The 21,034-nt window shown below is 27.2% G+C and overlaps 1 protein-coding gene across 1 annotated transcript; it reads right to left on the bottom strand.

The window, feature by feature from the left end:
* Positions 1 to 9,645: 9,645 nt before the first annotated feature.
* On the bottom strand, positions 9,646 to 11,379 carry LOC148213295 (CBL-interacting serine/threonine-protein kinase 14-like). Its single transcript, XM_088122696.1, has one exon. The coding sequence runs from the start codon at positions 11,118 to 11,120 to the stop codon at positions 9,843 to 9,845; it is 1,278 nt and encodes a 425-aa protein (XP_087978822.1). The 5' UTR covers positions 11,121 to 11,379; the 3' UTR covers positions 9,646 to 9,842.
* Positions 11,380 to 21,034: the final 9,655 nt, after the last annotated feature.

Genomic DNA, 21,034 nt, shown 5'->3' with positions numbered 1-21,034 from the left:
GATATTTCCATGATAATTTTATACATCTATTAACATAGACTTAACAAAGACTCAAAGAACCCTATCCATATTTCTATTGTCAATCGACAAGATACAAGAATCCAATATTAAAGAGGTTCATTTATTAATTTAAAGAAGGAATGGGGGAGTTTCTTGAATTTTAAATATTTAGTTAAATATCCATCCATGTTTCAGATCAAGAAGTACTTATCAATTTCAACTAAAAGAAAAAGAAAGGAAAAATAGGAGTGAAGAAAAAACTTCATTTTCGACTGACAATTGAGTTAATTTAAACTTTAAACTTTCAATTTTATTATTTAAAATATATTTGAAGAAGTGTAGCAATTAATACTTTCCTCAAAATTTAATTTGAAAATTGCCCGTGAAACTAACCAATAATTAAATAAAATTTAACTTAGAAAAATCAAAATCATGTAAAAAAAAATGTCCAAGTCATGGAAATACTCCAACCTAGTCACAAAATCAAACCGATAAAAATGTTCAAGTTTAGCAACAAAATACTTATATTCAACTAATTAAAAGGTCAATGTGTTTTTTTTTATTCAAATGTAGGATTTAAATGGATGAAACTGACATTCTAAGATTAAAGTTGACTCATTCACCTAAGTAGAGGGTAACAATCAAACTTTTCCCAAAAAAAAAAAATTATTGTAAGTAGCCGTTAATGATATAAATCTCATTCTCATATATAGCATTTAACTATACGTTGTTTTAAATCTTCTTTAACTCTCGTAATTGTTTCATGTCTGTCCCAAAACTTTCAAAATATATATTTTAGTCCTTGAATCTTTTGGTTTATTTCATGTCAGTCCTTAAACTTGTAAAATGTTTAGTTTAATTAGTTCCTAACCATTAAATAAAAATAATCATTTTTTATTATCATCATTATTTTTGTCATTAATTATTTATTAGATAGATAGCATGACTTCATGAAATATGTGTTAACGCACCGAATGTGGACACATATATTATAATCATATAACTTGGTTGAGGTAGATATTGAGTGGACAGATATCGAGGGGTAAAATAATATATAACAATGATGAATATACTTGTTGAAAAGTTATGATCTAAAATAAATATTTCAAAAAATCTAAAAGCTAAAATCGTAATTTTATATAAAATTTGAAGAAAATAAAACCATGTAAAACGTGATTAATTTTATATACCGCATTATATATAATACCGCGCGGATTTAAACATGTGAAACGTGAATAAAATGAGTTAAACATAGCTCAAATGGTTAAAACACTTATCTCTGATCCGCAAAAAAAAAATATATTTTAACATTTTAAGCCTAAAAAAATTAATTACTCCAACTTAATCTTTTTAATACTAAATTTATTTTTATAAAAATTAATTGACTTTGAATTTATAATGAAATGAATTCTTTTTGTAGAACAATAAATATAAGGTGGGATTTGATGATTTATTTTAACGAAATAATATAAATAAATTGTACTTTAAAAAGTCTTAGAACTATTGATAATCAACCATATAAATCAATAATGACGAGGAAGAGTTCAGGGAACGTTATTATGGTCTCGATTTTTGTGTAATTAAAAGTAACTCTACTGCTTATAACGGAGCCTAAAAATAATTTAATTATGAAATTAATGAACGAACATATTTATATACAAAAATTATATTTGTACTTAAAACTTTATAATATGCAGTAGAGAAAAGAAAATTAATGAGTTAAAACTTTCCTAATTTTTTGTCTTTATATATATTTTCAATGACATATCATAATCAAATGTCTCATAGACAAGGGCACATATATGCCGAAATGTGTGTCAAATTGAGCTTCTTCAATTAATTTTTTTTTTATATTATATAACATTTAAATCAAGTAATAATTTTGATTACCAAATTTTAAAATTGATTTGTTAGGTGATACTCAAAATCAAAACAAAAATTATAAAACTAATAAATATTATCAACAACTTGAATAATCAAATACTATATATTTGTTATTATTTTTATAAATTTAAATTTATAAAAACAATATAATTCACAACTTAACTTGCAAAAAGATAACGTGTCTAAATTATTTACTCTCTATTAAAAAGTGAGTTTATATATATTCCAAAAAAAACTATTTTCTTAAAAAAAATGGATAAAGGCGTAGGAATCTCTCCGTGATAGTACAACAAATGCAGGGTGCGATTTAAGCCTCAAAATTCAAGAGAGAATATGCTATAACATGTGGAGTCACTACATTTTTTAATTATATTATTTTAACATAAATGAATTAAATAAGAATATGAGATTCATTTACAAGAATACGATACTACCATGACAATAAAAACAATCTCGAATAAAGAGATCGAGAATTGAGCCGAGAGGAAGGATTGGGACATGAATTGTTTGAGAAGGACTTGAGAATATGCCAAATAGCCAAAGATGATACACAAATTTTATTCTGAAAATTTTTGTGGACACAAAGTTGTGAGTGATACACATACTTGCATTGAAATTTAAATAGGTTGATTGAATGGGAATTGTTATGGACCCCTTTAACCAATTTAATTTAATGTGAATAATAAAATTCGCATTTTTTTTCTCCTTAAATTCTTAGATGGGAGAAAATAAAACATTGTGGACTGTGTCATTTGTAGATATTAAATCCGTAGATAATTTTTTTCTTCTTTTACACGTGAATATTCCAATTTTGAATTGTTTTATGAAACATGTGAACCACAATTTTCCAAAAAAGATAAAAATGTAAAACCACTTCTATTTCTATTTTTTTTTTAAAATTAAACTCATAAACATTACTTTTACCTATCAATTTTTTGTTCATGTTATATAGTTTTTTTTAATATTTTTAAAATTTAGGTCAAATTTTGAAAATAAATAATTCAAAAAGGTTATTTTTATTTTTATTTTTAAAATTTGGGTGAAAATTAAAATATACTTTAAGATATGGGAAAAAATTACTAATGAGTATAAAAACCAACCATAATTTTTAAAATTATAAAACTAAAAACAAAATAATTATCAAATCACTCCATTTTTTTTTTTTTTAATTCTGTCCTTTGGAGCCAAGTTAATTTTCCAATCAGGACTAAAACTTTTAGTTTATAAATGAAAATTTGAAAAGATTTTTTTTGGTGTGGTTGATTAAGTCAATTTTGACATTAATGTTTTTATAAGTAATAACATTATTTGTGTTTTTTTTTTAGTTTAACTTTGTTGAATTCTTAGACCATACAATCTATATATATTATTTATTTATTTGTGGATTGAGTTATTTGTTTGTTTAAAAAATCTAGTATATAAACTTGGTTGTTTATGTTTAAATTTGCACATACAAATGTTATAATATTAAATTATTTGATTTCATGAAACCTCTATTAAATGTGTATATATAAAAGAATTAAGAAGTAGAATGAAGCTCATAGTCCAATGATTAGACTCATAATTAATTACGTGCTTATATTGTAACTCTTATTAATTTATATTTTATATAACTTTTTAGCCCAAAAGAAACACCTTATACATTGTACAAATATTTAGTTATATTGTTTATAATTGATAAAGAAACAAGAAAAACAAAGAAGTTTGGAAGAATGTCCATTATAAAATTCCTTCAACTTTGGAGACCACAAGAATAAAAAATTGAAATTGGAGATACGGACTTGTCATGATCAATGGAGGATTGCATCTCTACACCTAACATACCCCCATGTGTTCATCTCTCTTACGTTTGCTTCCTATTCATTCGATAGATGTATTTTACATCGGTGGATTAATATCTTTTTAAGTTGAAATTAATTAATCTTTGTTATTTTTGTCAACTTGAGTATAATTACTTTTACTGAGGTTGAAAAAGTAATTTGTTCATCGAACGATTTAATTTACGGGTTTATTAATATAGGTAAATAGGTTAAGTTATAAGTTTGTTTCTTGAATTTTAAGTTTGTGTTTGACCCTTGTATTTTAAAATTTTTTTAACAAGTCTCTCTCAATTTCTAGAGTAGTCGTGTCTAGTGTCCATGCAATTTTTTAAACTATTTTAATAGGCCTCTCAACTTATCATTTTTTTTATTTAATAGATTTCTATTGTTAATTCTATTAATTTCTTGCTTACGCCACTTAGCACCTTAAACTACATCAATAGCTGATCATCAGGTAATATTCAAATAATATAGACAATATATCACATAAAAGTTTTAAAATTGGCGGGATTAATGAGAGTAACCTATAAGACACAATATTGAAAATTTAAGAACTTGTTAAATTTGTAAAGTATATAGTCCAAAGAGATACAATTTTTGTAACTTCAAAGAGATATTATAAACTTTTAGAATTATTTTAAACACAACTCTTAAAGTTGAAGGACCAAACATGTAACTTAATCAATTGAATAATAAAAATTTTGTATTAATATATCACAAGATAACGCGTCTTTCTTATAATAATATATAGTATTATCTCTTTTTCGATCCAGATCTTCATATTTTTAGATTCCACTCGGAAAGTCTTGCACCAATAAAGATAGGTGTCCTTATTTACACAATCAAAATCTTCTCAACTTATAGTCGACCAGAAATGGTGGTTCACATCTCAATCGCACATATAAAAATACAATAAAGAGAGGTATAGGTTGAATCAAACAATTCGAATTGAATAGGAGTAGGCATGAATTGATGCATATGTGTGGTTCATAGAAATTTCCAAAAAGCAAGAGGTGATAGGGGAAGCACTTGATCAGTTGGATTTTGGGCTATCTTATTCTCCATGTCTCATTATCACCTACAACCTCACATGCCCCACACATGAGCTCATTGCACTTGATTCTATTTCTCCCTCCCCATCATTACTATTACTCTTATCCAATGAGATTCTTTTTTTCTTTCTACTCCCTTGTATGATACTAATTATAGAACATAAATTCAAATCAAAATCTTGTGTGTGTGAATGTTAATTACAAATCTAACATAACTAATTAATGCAATGTAATTTGTATTATTGACCAAGGGGATTCCAATAATTATCAGGTGAACAAAATTCTACGTAGCAGTTCTAATCCTATGCATTCAATCACTCACTTATCTCTCCTACATAATCGTTATAACTTAGAAATCGAGTTAATAGTCAGTCATTCATATTCAACTTTTTTTATTGAAAATTAGAAGTCATTGGACTTTCCATAAGACTCATTTTACTGACGGTACTTACAATTTCGATAACCATACTAGTTATTTGGAGGGGATCATCACTGGTGTGGTTACAATCAGGAGTATGATAAAAAAAAAAAAAGAAAAGACAGGAGGTAATTGGCTCCCTCTTTAGTTCATCTCAGATTATATATAGGTAAAAAAAGAGTTAAAACATTTTAAATGTTCTTGCCTCTCTACGTACTTTGTGTCCTAAATTTTTAGAAATTGAAAGATAATACATACAAAATGTTAGAAGGTACATTTGTGCTCTCCTCTCTATAAAAATTTCTAGCTGCATTCATATTTGCCATTATATCATATCACAACGTGTTAGGATAACGAATCTCTACATATCTTCAAAATGATAGTATGATATAATAAACTTTATGTATATAAGTCTTTCTCGTTTTATTTTAGTTTATCTAAAATGTTTCATATTAATAAAGACGTTTTAATTAGTTATATCTTTATAGGAAAAAATAAACTGATCAAATTAATTCGATAGAAATGAAATAATAACATATGTTTATCTTATTTTCAATTTTAACTTTTTAAGTTCTAGTGAGTAGATTTACAATATTATTAATTAAACGAAATTACTAAACAGCGTAAGAAACACTGAATAATATATTTAAATGTAATATAAAATCCATACAATATACTATTATTGTAGAAGAAAAATAAATAAAGCTGACATATTTATATATTATTGTATTGTACCGTCGAATAAAAGGACAATTTATTTTCAAAATGTGGAATATAATTTTTATATAATTATAAGAATGGAAGGGGCTTAAGCAATCATTGACGAAGATAGGTTTTCATATTGATGATGATTAATGAAAGACAATTTTAAGCTCAATAAAAAAAAGGGGGGAAATATATGTATAAATATGAAACTAATAAAAATTTTAAATAAGATTTAATTAAGTAACTAATTAATGATGATCTCGCTGTTAAAGCTGAATTATCTTAACCAAGAGAACAAGTTTCCGGTGGGCCATTCATTGCATACGTTCATGGCTTTGTCTTTTAGGTAAAGATCCAATCAAATTTTAAAATATTTTTATAATTTAAATCAAATTTGTTAATAAATTATTGGGCGAAAAAGGTTGCTTTACTTGATCAATCCGACATGAAGGTAGTAATGTCAATAAGTACTCAAAAAAAAAAAAAAATATATATATATATATATATATTAAATAAATAAAATAATAATAATAATTGTAATCAACTTACACTAATACTCGTTTTTATTTCCTAAGACTACAACCACATCAGGGTAGATATTTGAATATACGATCTTTTGATCAACGATATATGTCTTAATAAGTTGAATTAGACTCTGGATTGTATTGTTTTAATCTTTATTAATCGAACTCACAATCTCTTAATTAGAGATATATATCGATTACCGTTGAGCTATGTTCGTTTTCATATTTTTTATTTTGGTATTAAACTCATACATAGTTATTGTTATCATGAAAATTTTCTATTAGATATTATATATAAATTTAGAGATTGGTTTTGTAACTTTTGTTTCTCATTTTCAATTTTTGAGAAACATAAGTGTTTGGTAATTGTTCATATTATTCGTTTCTCATTTTTAAGAAACGTTTTCAAAATTGTGTAAACATTTTGGAAATAATAAAATCAAAGTTCTCATTTCTTATTCCTATTTCAAAATTTTTTCAAAACAGAGATAAAAGTATTGTTTTATTATTTTTTACTTATAAAATGTGTAATAGATATCATAATGTAAATATAACATAAAATTTTTTAATATTCAATTTTTCATATAAAATTTTTACTTTTTTAATTTAAAATTTTAGAAGAATAGAAATTAGAAATAATTAGGAAACATATTTTTGTTTGTTTTTTTCTATAAAGAAACAAAAAAACAACTATATCAAATGCAATTTTTTAAAAACAAGAAATAGGAAAGGAAAAACAAGAGAAAAAATAAAATAAAAGCATTACTAAACAGGCCCTAGAGTTAGCTTTTAGAATTTTATGGTGTGTTTAGTTGATATTAAAGTAGTGACTTAAAAACACAATAAATTTAACGAAAAGCGGAGTTGTGTTTTGTACTATTTTCGAATATGTTTGCTAGCAAATTCAGAAATCTAAGACACCAAAAGCGTGTTGCTGTTGTTTTGAGTAACAAAATCAAAAATTAGTTTACCAAACATAAATCTATTAGTCAAGTCAAACATAGCTTAGTGGATAAAATAGCTATTATCATCTCAAAGATCAATGATTCGATCTCTTACCTTACAATTGTTGAACTAACAAAAACTATTTGATACGTTTAATTCATTGAATCTAAAAATAAGAAGTTGATTTGGATTACACACGAGATGTGCCTTCATAAATTTGGGATGATATCAGTTTTAGTTTTGACTAAACCCTAGTCGGAGATAGATAATTTAATCAAATTTAATTAAGCTTAACTTAGCAACAAAATAGTGATTATAGTCTATTTAAATTCATTAAAAAATAATTATTTTTTATTAAAATAAACTAAGGCAAAAGTGGTTATGATTAGGTTTCAAATTCCATGCGTAACTTTTATCCCATTGGTAAAGATGGGATATTATTAGCTACTATAGAAAAATAAACTAGGTTCATGTTAGTTTATTATAAACATTAATTTTTCTAAATTCCAACATTGATATTAAACTAAAATAATCACGTTATATTTTTTAGAAAAAACTCATTTTTCAATCAAGTATTTAATTAAGTCAAATTTAACTTTAAAATTTCAATTTGATAAATAAATAGTGAAATTAATATCCTCCCTTAAAGTGAATTTATAATATTTACTAATTAAACTAAATACGATGGAAAAAAGAAAACTCCCGCATTATATACAAAATTTTCTTTAATTTAAAAAACCAAAAAGCCCAACTTAATTGATAAATTAATTTTCAAATTTATGATATTTTAGTTAGAGATAAGTGTTTTTAGGTTTAAGTTTGCGAGTTTTAGACTTTAAATTTTATTGATTTTAAATTTTTATTTAGAGCTGAATTGACTAACATTTATTGCTCCTAGTAATTTTTTGTTTTAATTTGATTATGTATTAATTAAAAGTTGAGCAAGTTAAAAATCATTTACGAACCAATTTGACTTTTAAATAATTTTGAAATACTAAATTACCTCTAATAATATCAATATATATTTTCTTTATTATATTACTTTTATTAAAATTAAAATAATATTTATGTTTAAACCTAAAATGAATCACCCTAAATGAAAAATGTTTCCGAGTCTTAGTCCATCTTTAATAATTAAGAATTTTAGTTTTGAAACCTATATTTTATTTTTAAAACTGACGTAAGGTTTCAAAATTTACTTTTAAAATGAAACATAAAACCTTTATCAAATAAAGTATTATAATTAAAAGATGCGTTAAAATATATTGGCACACAAAAGTTTTCTAATATCATTTAAATGTTGGTCATCTTAAGCATAGCTAAATGAGTTAAAACGCTGATAAATATATATAAATGATTAACTTTCAAATTATTTTATTTAAATCTTAAATCTGATACCTAAAACTTATATATATATGATTCAAACATGTGTTAATTTAATCTGTTTCATTAAGTAAGTTTATAAAATTCGTCATACCTAAATCTTTTTTTAATAAAAATTAAAATAGTTTCTTATTCTAAGTTAAAGGACCCAAAAATATGACTAAAAGCTTAACAGCCAAAAGGCACAATTTAAAAGTTAAATCACAATTAAACTTTAGAAGCCACAATCGGTGAGAAGAGCCAATTGCTTATGTCCAATAGCGAGATAGAAAAAAGTATTCCACGGATTAAAATATTAAAACTATTAATTAGCATTTTATGTGAGTTTCTTTACTTAGTTTATTGTTTAACTTATTGATCAATGACTCAAGGCCGAAAGTTTCTGTAATTACTACTAGAAATATTCCATTGAAAAAATTAAGGTAAGGTTTGATAACGAATTTTAAAATTTAACTTAGAAAAATCAATTTCACTCATGTGAGTGTTTCTCTATTTTGTTATATACTTTTTGTGGACATGTTTAAAATTTAGTCTAATTTTAAAAATAAAAAATATATTTTCTTTTGAAAAATAAAATAGTTATCGACACCATTATAGAGGGGTAATATTTTGGTCACAGATTGGCAAAAAAATGTTGTTATTAATAAATATATGAGAAAAAATCGAAAAAAGCACCTATCTAACTCTTTAAAACTTTTGAAGTTTATTTATTTATGCAATTATAAAAGTCACTCTAATTTATGACGGGCAGTTATTTTCTAATTTAGGACTGGCAGTTATTTTTCTTTGATATATTTCTCTTTTCTCAGAATTCATTTTGTACATAAGTGCCTCAACCGCTTAGCTTATGTTCGTTTTGATATCTTTTTTTATTTCTTATATTTACGAAAATAAAAATTAAAATACAGAAGCCATGAAAAGTAATATACTTACAAAATTTTCATTGGGAATTTTTTTTAAAAAACAAAATTGAAAAAAATAAACTTCCGGGCAAAAAATTTGTACATGAAACCCGGAAGGAAGACGAACGGCAAACGGAAGGTCGGTAATTATTCCGATCCGTTAGAACAGCCGGCGGCGGTGGGCGGTGGCAGCGGCGGCGGCGGCGGCACTAGGCCGTGTTCGTCTGATAGATTAAGCAATCAAGTTGAGGCCTGAGCTTGTGCTTCCAAATTTGAAATTCTTGATCCACCTCTTTCTTCTTAATCTCGACGACCACCAATTCCTCCGTCAATCGGAAAATATTTATAATTACAACGAAAGCGCCGTCGAGGCTCTCCACTTTAGCTCCCCATCCGTTCTTCTCCACCGCCGCCGCACTCTCCGACTCCGAAACCTCCTCCACTTTACCAATAATCTTCTCCGGCGGCTCTGCGGAGACGAATCTCTCGACGCCGGCCGAAATCTCCGGCTCGTTCAGCAATCCGGTCAAGTCGAAGCCAGGGGAGAAGGAGATGAGGTCGAAAGCGTTCAAGCATTTGGAGTTACTCACATCGCCGTACAGATCAGAGGCGGAATCTTCGAGGTGAAGCTTCTCCTGATCCTGAAATCCTTTACTGAACCACGGATCGCGGAGAATCTCATCGACGGTTATCCTCGTCGCGGGATTCGTATCCAAAAGCCTGGAGAGAAATCGGCGGAGATCGGGAGACGTCCACTTCGGGCACCGGAAATCGCCTCTGTAAATCTTCCGATACATCGCCATTAAATTGGAGTCGTTGAAGGGGAGGTAGCCGGCGGTGAGGACGTAGAGGATGATTCCGCAGGACCAGACGTCGACCTTGGCGCCGTCGTAGCCTTTCTTGGCGAGGATCTCCGGCGCGACGTAGGCCGGCGTTCCGCAGAGCGTGTGGAGCAATCCGTCGGGGCGAATCTGGTCCGTCAAGGCGCTGAGTCCAAAATCCGTTACCCTGAGATCGAAATTGTCGTCGAGGAGGAGATTCTCCGGCTTCAGATCGCGGTGGAAGATTCCTCTGGAATGGCAGTAACCGACGGCGGTGATCAGCTGCTGAAAGTAGCGACGGCTGAGATTCTCGCTGAATCGCCCCTTTGAAACCTTCGCGAAGAGCTCCCCTCCTCTGGCGAACTCCATCACGAAGTAAATCTTGGTCTTGGTGGCGAGAACCTCGTAGAGGCGGACGACGTGAGGATGGCGGAGGCGGCGCATGATAGCGATCTCGCGCTTAACGTGCGCCGAGCATCCGCCATTGACGACCTTGAGCTTGTTCACGGCCTTGATCGCGACGCTCTCTCCAGTAGCGATGTTTCTCGCGTGGTAGACCTTGGCGAAGGCTCCGCAGCCCAGAAGCTTTCCGAGCTCGTATTTGCCGAACAGAATCGGGTCCGGCAGGGACTCGGCGGCGGCGGCGGCGGCGGCGAACTCCGGCATATTGGCGAGGATTGGCTGGAGAGAGCAGATTGGAAGTAGTGTGGATGAGGGAGATTTAATAGACGGGATGGGGATGGGGATGGGGATGAATTTGAATTCTGAACTCGTGTTCTTCCATGGAAATAGGAAACAGGTAATTTCGACGGTGGATTGAATCAGGAGAATCTGTAAATGAATATCTGAGGAAGTTAGAGGAGAGAGAGAGGAAATCGGAATTGGAATTAGAGTGAAAGAGCAGATTGGTACAGCCGCTCCAGGTTGGGGGAAGCTATTTGAAAGGTTTTTGGGAGTTTCCGTGGGGTCCGCCACTGCCATTTTAAATATAACCATTTTAAATTAGGAAATACAAAATATATTGTCCAATTTTTTACTAACAAGATTACGGCTATAACATAATCATTATCTAATATCTGATCGGATTTTGTTTTTTGTTTCGAGATTTTGACAAGTGAAATATAGATTTACAAGAATTTTGGATATTCGTTTTTTTAAATTGTTTTTAGATTCTATTTTTCGTTTTCAGATTTTGATAAATTATTTGACATGAATTTTAGAGATTCATTTTTTAAAATTGTTTTCGGATTGTGTGACCCAAACCATAAAAATTCAAGATGCAAAATTATTTTGATAAATATATTACTTTATATTATAAATTCATTTTATGTTTGTTAAAATTAAAACAGGTAAAATATAATGTATTCTAAATTATATAATCTTCTAAAATAATAATTATACAAAATTTACAAAAAATGTTAATAAATTAATTAATAAAAGTTTAGATTAAACTAAAATTTAGTTCGTAACCACCTTTAGTTTACAAATATATTAGTAAAAACACATTGAATAATTTTTTAAATTTAGATTCAATTACCCAATCTTGTTACCAAAACATATTAAATTTCTGTTTTTATTGAATTTATTGTTTTCAAATTTCTATTTCAACTAAACCTACCATTAATTTTACCGTTAGTTTTTTGAGGTTTAATTTTGTGTCTAATAAGCATTTAAATATTAAAAATATATATAAAATAGGCCAGGATCTATTTAGGCACAAATTTTAATTTAAACTTTTAAAGGTTTATTAGAAATATTTTTTTTTCCAAGTTTAAGGATCCAGGATAGAAACTTGAGAATCTATTAAAATTTTTTAAAGTTTAAGGATCAATTTGATGTAATCGTGAAAGTTTTGGTACTAAATTTATAGTAGTAAGGAAAAAAAAAAAGAAAATACTAAATTTATAATTTAATATAGAATTAAAGAAAATCATCAAGGATTTAAATATTATTATTTGTAGTTTAATTTTTTGGGAAAAAAACAAAAAAATTTACATTAAAAGTAAACCATAGATTTAGATAAGTATTATACATAGATTTAGATAGGTATTTTATCTCGTAACTCGACCTTTTTTTTTTGTAGTACAATATGTTGGGGAGTGGATTCGAACTCACAACCTCGTTGTTGGAAGTATATATCAATTACCGCTGAATTATGCTCGTTTTAGCTTTTAACTCGTTTTTGTTTAGAGAATCATTCAAGAAATATACATTATTATATGGAGTCTTGTGGTATCACCTAAGATCTTGTATTCAAACCTTGCGATGGCCACAATGTTGTTCAGTCGAGTTAATAATCCCTTTTATAGGAATTTTAAATAACTACAAATGAGACATAGGTTAGTATTGATGGAGCTTATAAGTGTAATTATATTTTTGTTGAAATTTATGAGTTTTGATGGTTTATTTAATACTTAATTTTGTGTATTAACTAGACTAATTTTTTCCTTTCATAAACTTTTAGTGGGGTCCATAAGTGATGTAATAAAAAATAAATAATAAAATTGTGGCCATCCACGTGCTAGGCTTGATTTTTGTTTGTGTGTGGGCCAAACTCATTCTCCTGTAGTCTCTTTTCACCTGAACTTTCAGTATCAGTTTCCTTATTTGGCTCTTAATTTGTTGAAACAAACAACTGTTTTTCAAACATTTCATACTAATAATTTTTTTTTAATAAACGCATATTTTTAATATTTTGAAAAAGCAATTTACCAAAATTAATTAACCTAAAAATTGTTTATTTATTTACAGAGAGGTATGAAAAAATAATAGGCAAGGTTTGCCATGAATTCCTTTGGAATATAAAAATTTACAACTCGTTTGGTAACGTACCCGTTTATTGTTTCTCGTTTCTATTTTTCCTAAGAAATATAAGCATTTTACAACTAACTTTGTTATTTCTCTTTTTTTTTTGGAATATTCCCACAATTTTATAAAAATTTTAGAAACAATCAAAACAAGTTTCTCCATTCTTATTCTCATTTCCAATTTGTTCCGAAACATAAATGAAAAGATTTATTTATCAAATTCTTAGAAGTTGGAACCATGCATTATATTTTTCTTTATTAACAATAAAGAAACAGAAACAATAAATTGGAACGTTACCAAACGACCCTTATTTTCTTTGTTACAATGACAACGTGAATATATTTCTTAACGATTTTCCTCTCCGTCCTCAAATTTTTATTATTTAAAATTATATTTATTAACCTTATATATTCATCCATTAATAATGATTAATAACATTTGTATAAAGTTGATAATCAAGACTCACAAGTAATACTTTTATCTAAATTTTAATTTTAAAAAAATATTTTATATATTATTTAATATTTAATTACAAAAAAATTAGAAAAATGGAGAATTTTACTGGCCAAATCTGCTATGATTCTTCAAAATCATAGATACGAGTAAAACATCCTAAATCCAATTTGCGCCGTACTGCTCGACATGTCCTTTTTTAGGGTTATTTTATTTTCGCTATACCACTTACAATAATCTATAATTTCTCACAATCTCGATCATTGTAATATTAATTTTTTCAATACAACATTTGCATTTTAATATTGTATAACTAATAAGATTCAGAATTTGCTTTATTTATAATTTCTAATCCAATTTAGTCTTTAGTTACACAATTGAACAACATAGGTGAAATATTGACATATATAAAGATTGAAATAATCTTAGAAATTTTAAAAAATAAAATATTATTATATACAAATAGTGGTAATACATGAAGTAGAATAGGTAACTAACTAATACTAAAAAATGACCTCGGAGGATCTAGTGCACCATTTTGATAACTTTGATATAAATTACAATAGCTCTCTTTATGTCATATTAGAGTAAATTTTTTTAAGGTAGTTGCTCAAATGAGTAATATGAGTGAATTAGAGTGTGTTTGGAAATTGTTTAAATTTGATCGGAAAGTTGGATTGATGATTTGATGTGAAAATGTATTTGAAAAATGTGCAAACTCAATTTTGAAAAGAAAAGTAGATAAAAAGAAAAAAAGTAAAAAAAAAAAGTAAGAATAATTTGGGTGAATTACAGATGTGTTTGGAAGTTGTTTAGATTTGATTGGAAAGTGGATTGATGATTCATGTGTTTGATATAACTTTATGATTTTTTTTTCCAGCAGAAGTAAGCAGAAGAAAAAGCCTCTTTAGATTTGCTTGATTCTAAGCATCGTTGAGATTCTCTAAAATGCTATAAATCCTTGCGTCTAGGTTTCAAGAATTTAGTAGAGTAATGAAAAATAATCGTTAAATCTTGATATGATAGCCCTTCGACTACTAATGTAGTGTCTACTGATTGGGTCTTGAATTAGATTGAATAGACAGATAGGGAATCTAATTTCATTTTTAGTTACGGAAAGGAGGAAGATACTTTATATCCGGACTCATGAAAGTATCTGAGTGCTCGAGCATTTAATCAATATTATATTGAATGGATAATTGGCTTTTTTTTAATCTTAAAAAAAGTGATATTAAGTAAAAAAAAAATTCTTTCTTTTCGATAAGCTCTAGTCACGCATGTTGTAAAATGTGTAAATTCAAATTTGAAAAGAGGCGTAGGTAAAAAGTAAAAAGGTACGAATTAATTAGAATTTAGAAATGTGTTTGGAAACTCGGTAATTATCTCATTTTCAAATGAAATCCTATAATGAAATACTCTAAAGAAGCAGTTAAAAGTTTACCACTAAAGTTTACCACTAAAGTTTACCACTAAAGTTTACTTTACGTATTTAAATAATTTCCATCAATCTTCATTAAAGAGAAAAATCTTTTTAGGATATTTCTATCGACGTCGACATTTTCATAAGTAAAATGGTCATATTCTTACATTTAATAGTTAAAGGTGATCAATAGGTTAATTAAGTTACAATTCAAGTTTTATTTGCTAATCCAAAAAATTTCCATCAATTTCCATTATTTTTGCGGAAATATCTGTCGATATTGACATGTCCGTAAAATCGAGACCTTGACATTTTCATCAACATCGATATTTTGAACACTTCTTAGATCTCATAATATTTTTTTAGATAAGATATTGAGTACTTTAAGGGGGGAAATGCTAATTAAGTGTTTATCTTAGAGTGCTTTTAGAATTTCTAAGAAATATTCTTTTCAAAAAATTTGAAAGAGTTTTTAACTATTAAATTTTTTTATATTTTTAAAAAGTCATAATAAACCATCTTGATATTTCTTTTTTTTTTTTCGGAAAAGCTTGATATTTCCTTTTGTAACTTAGTTATAGTTTTATCTTTTGAAATAATTTATAACTTAGATTAAGTTTTTAAAAGTAACAAAATTAAATTATTGAAAGTTGTAAATCTGGTCACTGTCTTCTTTTGCCTAGCATTTAAAATTGTTTGAAATTTTAATTGGAAAGTTTGAATTTGAACTCATATGCACATCATATTCAATTCAACCATTGAAAAATCATTTTCTTAACTTCTACCAATTACATTATTGTTATTTATATTAAAACATATCTTATGAATTTTGTAAAACAAAATGTTTGCTAGAATTTAGTATGCCTCGAATTTCAATTTAAGCATTATATAATCTATACGACATCCCTACTTTCTTTAAGAAGTTGCATAGACACCCCCTCATTTGTTTTTTTATATAATTATTTTTTGTAATGTTTTTAAAATTTAATTAAAATTCTTAAACTTTAGAATCTAAAACATTTTGTTCTAAGAGTAATTTTAAGAAAAGTACTAATTAAGTGCCTTATTATTTAAAATTTTTTTTTTTTAAATATTTTGAATAATGCAATCAGCCACTAAGAAAAAAAGTGAAAATATTGTTTTTAACTATTTCAAAATATTTTTCATTCTTTAAAAGTCATAACCTCAATTTTACTTTTACTTTTACATTTTTTTTTCATTTTCTTTAAATATATAGTTGTTTTACCGGTTTTTATTTTTAAACCTTTAAAATAAAACAAAGAAACAAATTTTAATTTAGCTTAATTTTGTAAACAAAAAGGAAAAATTATTTTAAGAAAGGAACGTTCTAAATTTCTTCTCCCTATCCTTCTTTTTGGCTAGCATTTAAACCGGGTTAAAAATTTTATTTTTTAATGTTAAAATTTGAACTCATTATGCATTTGTTTGAATCAATATAAAATGGAAATCGTTTTCTTTTTAGTTTAAGTATTAAATTTCACTATTTTTTTAATTAATTAAATTAAATTTTACTTCATATAAAATATTTTTAAGTTGTGTTAGACATGAAATTATCATCTTAAATCCAATAAAGTGGAGTCAAAGAAGCAACGCATGGGTCAAATAGGCTTGAGTCAAGCCCATCAGGTTGAACTCCTAAACCCGACCCGATCAAAGCAGTCCACTCGAGCCAATTGGAGGAGACTTTCTCCATAAATAGGAGGAGAGAACTCGTACTATCTTTACAACCTTACTCTAACCTCAATATTGTCTAACTCATAATCAAAGTAGGTTGAGCTTCATTTTCTGTGTGTACAATTATTTGTTCAGAGCTCATAGAACTGTAACTTGAATCTAAATTTTTATTTTTGGGATTTCAACCTTCAACCTAAAAAAATGGTAAATACCTTTTTACCATTAAGTTATACTAATATTGATAAGAAATAACTATTATTTAATTTTCAAATATTTTTTTTAAGGCAATGCACAAATTGATTTGTGATTTAAATGTTAATTCAATAATATATATTCTAATAAATATAGACCATATAAACTCAATTATTGATGTTATCATTGGTTTTTTCTTTTCTTTTTTTTCCTCTCCTTTCTCTATCGCTAGGTTTACAAATCCACAAGTTTCATTTAAGGTAAAGAGATCAAAAAATATATAATAATATATATATTTAAGAAAACTAGAATTTTTTTTTCTTCCTTTTTTTTTTTTTTTGAAAACAAGAAAATTAGAATTGACATTGACAGTAGTGCCTTTGCTGTCCACTAAGGTGGGAATAAACGCATGCTGGCGCAGCAGAGTCCCATATCCAAACACACCCTCAATCAGTCAATCGAATTGGATTCATTTTTTCTTTTTTTTTATTTTTAGATATTACATTTAACTTTTAAGCCATGATAATTAATAATTATGTGGGCTTTTTTCTTTCTTTTTTTTCATTTTTAATTGCATTTTCCCAAGAATTCTTTTAAGCCTAGTGTTTGCTACTTTGCTTTCATTTTCACATTGGGAACTCATTCAAGCAAAATGATTTGGAAGGGAAGGAATTGTGTGGAAGTTGCTTTTAATAATACTTTTAAGAAAAAATATTTAGTTATTTGTTTAAGCTATATTTGGAAGTATTTTTTTAATTTCTCCACCAAAGCCCAATGATTTTTTTTAGGAGAAAGAGTTTAAAATCTCTTATTTTTGAAAAGTAAGCAATGTCTTAATTAATTTAAGTTAGGCTTATGTCGACAAAATCAATCTTGTTTAAGAGTAACATAAAAAAATGTTTTGAAAAAAATATTTGGATCGATAGGGTGGTTTTGGCCTCCAATTGTTTCGAGAAGAAGCATCTTAAGAATAAAGAAACTACCTTGAAATTATTTGTGTTATTGAACCATTCTTACTAAAACATTTATAATATATTAAAGTTTTTTTTTTTTTTACAAAAATACTTCTAAATACACGTCTAATTTGTTTTTATAAATGGTCTCTCAGAGAAATTGGATATTAAATTGAAACTTTTAGAACTATAGGTACGAAATTGATAATTTAAAATTATATACAAGAGTTAAAATTACGTATAAATTATAGGGACTAAATTTATAATTTAACGGAAAAACAATTATACATTCAATTCATAATATCCCACTTTAGCCTGAAAAATTAATCATTGATATGCATTCTACCTTTGATTAGGTTTGGAGAATCACTTTTTATAGATTGCTATTTTTGTACTATATATTGAATCTTTTTTAGGTTATATTTAATTTCTAGTCAGTTGAAATACTATTTTGATCTAAGGAAAATACAATAAAAGTGAGAAATAAGGAAAATACAATAAAAGTGAGAAAAGTGGTAGAGAAAGCATACAAAATAAGGAATAAAACAAGAATATTTGGCTTAAAACTTACTAGGCTTAGGTTTATGTTGCCAAAAGGATTAGGAAATCTAAATTTGTATAGGTTTCAGATATTTGACATCCACAGATAGCTTGAAATTTCATATGCAATTTATAAGGATATACGAGAATATTTAAATAGTCGTGGATTTATTTTTGGGACATAAATTTATAGAAGGTTCAAAAAATGTTCTTATGAGTTGCTATAATGTATAAATTCATTTAATATAATAGATTTATTTGAATTAATTTAATATTTTATTTTTATATGTTATATTGTAGAACAAATTATTTTGTTGTATTTTTAGGTTTTGTTGATTTTGGTCTACGTACTTTCAAATATTCATTTTGTTTTCTATACTTTTAAAAGGTGACAATTTTATCCATATGTTTTCTTTTTCACCTCGTTTTTTCAACCACAAAATTTCAATATTATTATAGCTTTATTTAAAAGAGTTTTTGTTTCGCATAAATTTTATGTTGAAATTTTGTAAATAGAAACTAAAATAGAAATTTTGAAAGTCAATTTAGATATGAACCAAAATGGACAAAAATTTAAGATATATGGACCAAAATAAATGTTTTGAAAGTAGATAGACCAAACTAGAAAAAAAAAATTGAAAGTACATAGATTAAAATAGTATTTAAACAATAAATTTATTATTTAAAATAAAACACTAAAAACTTACATTTTATATCAAAATCGACTCAATAATTCTAGACTGTAGATAACCCAAACATAACTTAACTGGTTAAGGTAGTTTATCTCCGAGATATAAAATTTGCAGAGGAAATGGTGCCATCAAGAATACTCGAAGTGCAGAAGAAAAAGAAGGAATATGGATATATGTCATTGTTTGGAATAATATAAAGAAATAAAGAAAGAGTTGTGGGGTCAATTTAAAAGAAAAGTGGGCTATTATAAACCACAAATTATTTGTATTTACGAAGCTCAATTATGCAATGAGATTAACAATAAAGTTTGAAACTTTATGCTGACAAATTTCATTTTATTTATTCTTCTTTTGTTCTCATAAGTGTCATTACATGAACCATTCAAAACCTCAAAACCCCAACAGCAACACATACATTTCTCTCATCCATGCCTTTTTTCCCTCTCTTTATGTTATCTCATTTGATGAATACATTGATTGTTTTGACAAGAATTTTGTTTTCTGTCCTATATTTTCAAAGATGACGTTTGTTTCGAATGGATATATATTCGCTTTATTATTATTTTTCTGAACAAAAAAAAGTTGAACTCTTAATCGAATTTAGAACATATAAATTACCTTTTGAAAATGTATGAGTTTTTTTAGTTAACTAGCTAAAATTAAAGTATCATTTTAGCGACAAAAGTACGAATTTTTGAGTTTATAATCATGGAATAATAAGTGATTGTGAAGGGAAAGCAAGATTTGTCGCACCAGATTTATAACGAAAATTAAGGATTTGTCTAAATATGGTATAATCTAATGTGGACTATATTAGTATTTCCAACAATCACGAGTTTAAAACATACGAAAAACAAAGGATGAATTCCACTTTAAAATGACACGCTATCAAAATATAAAAATACATGTTTATGAAACTTCTTACCCTCCGGATGGAAATAAAGAAAATTCGAAATTAGAAATAGATAAAAAAAGAATAATCTCTCTTTTAGTTTGAAAAACCTCTTGTGACTATTCTTTTCAACTATAAACGATGGAATCGTCCATTTTGATATATAAAAATGATAAATTTGAAAAAGCAAATGACTGCAAAGTCTCATCTCAATAATCATTCTTGTATTTGTTTACCCTAAGGCACATCAATAACCTACTCTTATCTACCTTTACTCTGATCTTTCTTGAGGATAAAGTTAATTAATTTCATATCAATAATTAGTGTAGATCACTGGTTGGCAACACTCTTAAAACACTTCGAGCTCTTTTTGAATAAAGATCTACATTAATTTCTCCTAAAACAAATCGTTCTACCAAAATACAAGTCATCTATTTTCTAGAACTCTATCATGTAATCTATATCGCTAAAATAATCATTGTAATACTTTACTCAGCTCTATAGAATTCCTCTATGATTTCTGATACCGAAAAGATAATAGCTTTTATTTTTCTAAAACATATTCGTCCCTATAATCTAAATATAACTTACGGGAGTTCAAACTTCACCCTACACAAATTCCCATTTTATTACATCAATAATAAAAAAAAAACACCAATTTTTAATTTTTTCTTTAAAAAATCAGAGGATAATATTAAAAAATAAATAAATAAGCAAAAAGGCCTTTTAGCACAGGGATTGAAGATCAGTATGGGAATTTGGGAGTGGTAGGGGACAGAGTGGACCAAAACCTTCTCCATATTCAATGGAACTCAGTTTTTGAGGTCTGTCTTGTGTTTTTAATTTATTGTGTATTAATAATTTAATATATGTAATATTTATATATATATATATATGTATGTATATATAAAGGCCACAATAAATCAATAATGCAG

This window comes from Momordica charantia, assembly GCF_013281855.1.
Source record: "Momordica charantia cultivar OHB3-1 chromosome 1 unlocalized genomic scaffold, Mcharantia_2.0 BLBB01000001.1, whole genome shotgun sequence".
Taxonomy (NCBI): Eukaryota; Viridiplantae; Streptophyta; class Magnoliopsida; order Cucurbitales; family Cucurbitaceae; genus Momordica; species Momordica charantia.
This window is presented reverse-complemented; position numbering and strand designations above follow the sequence as displayed.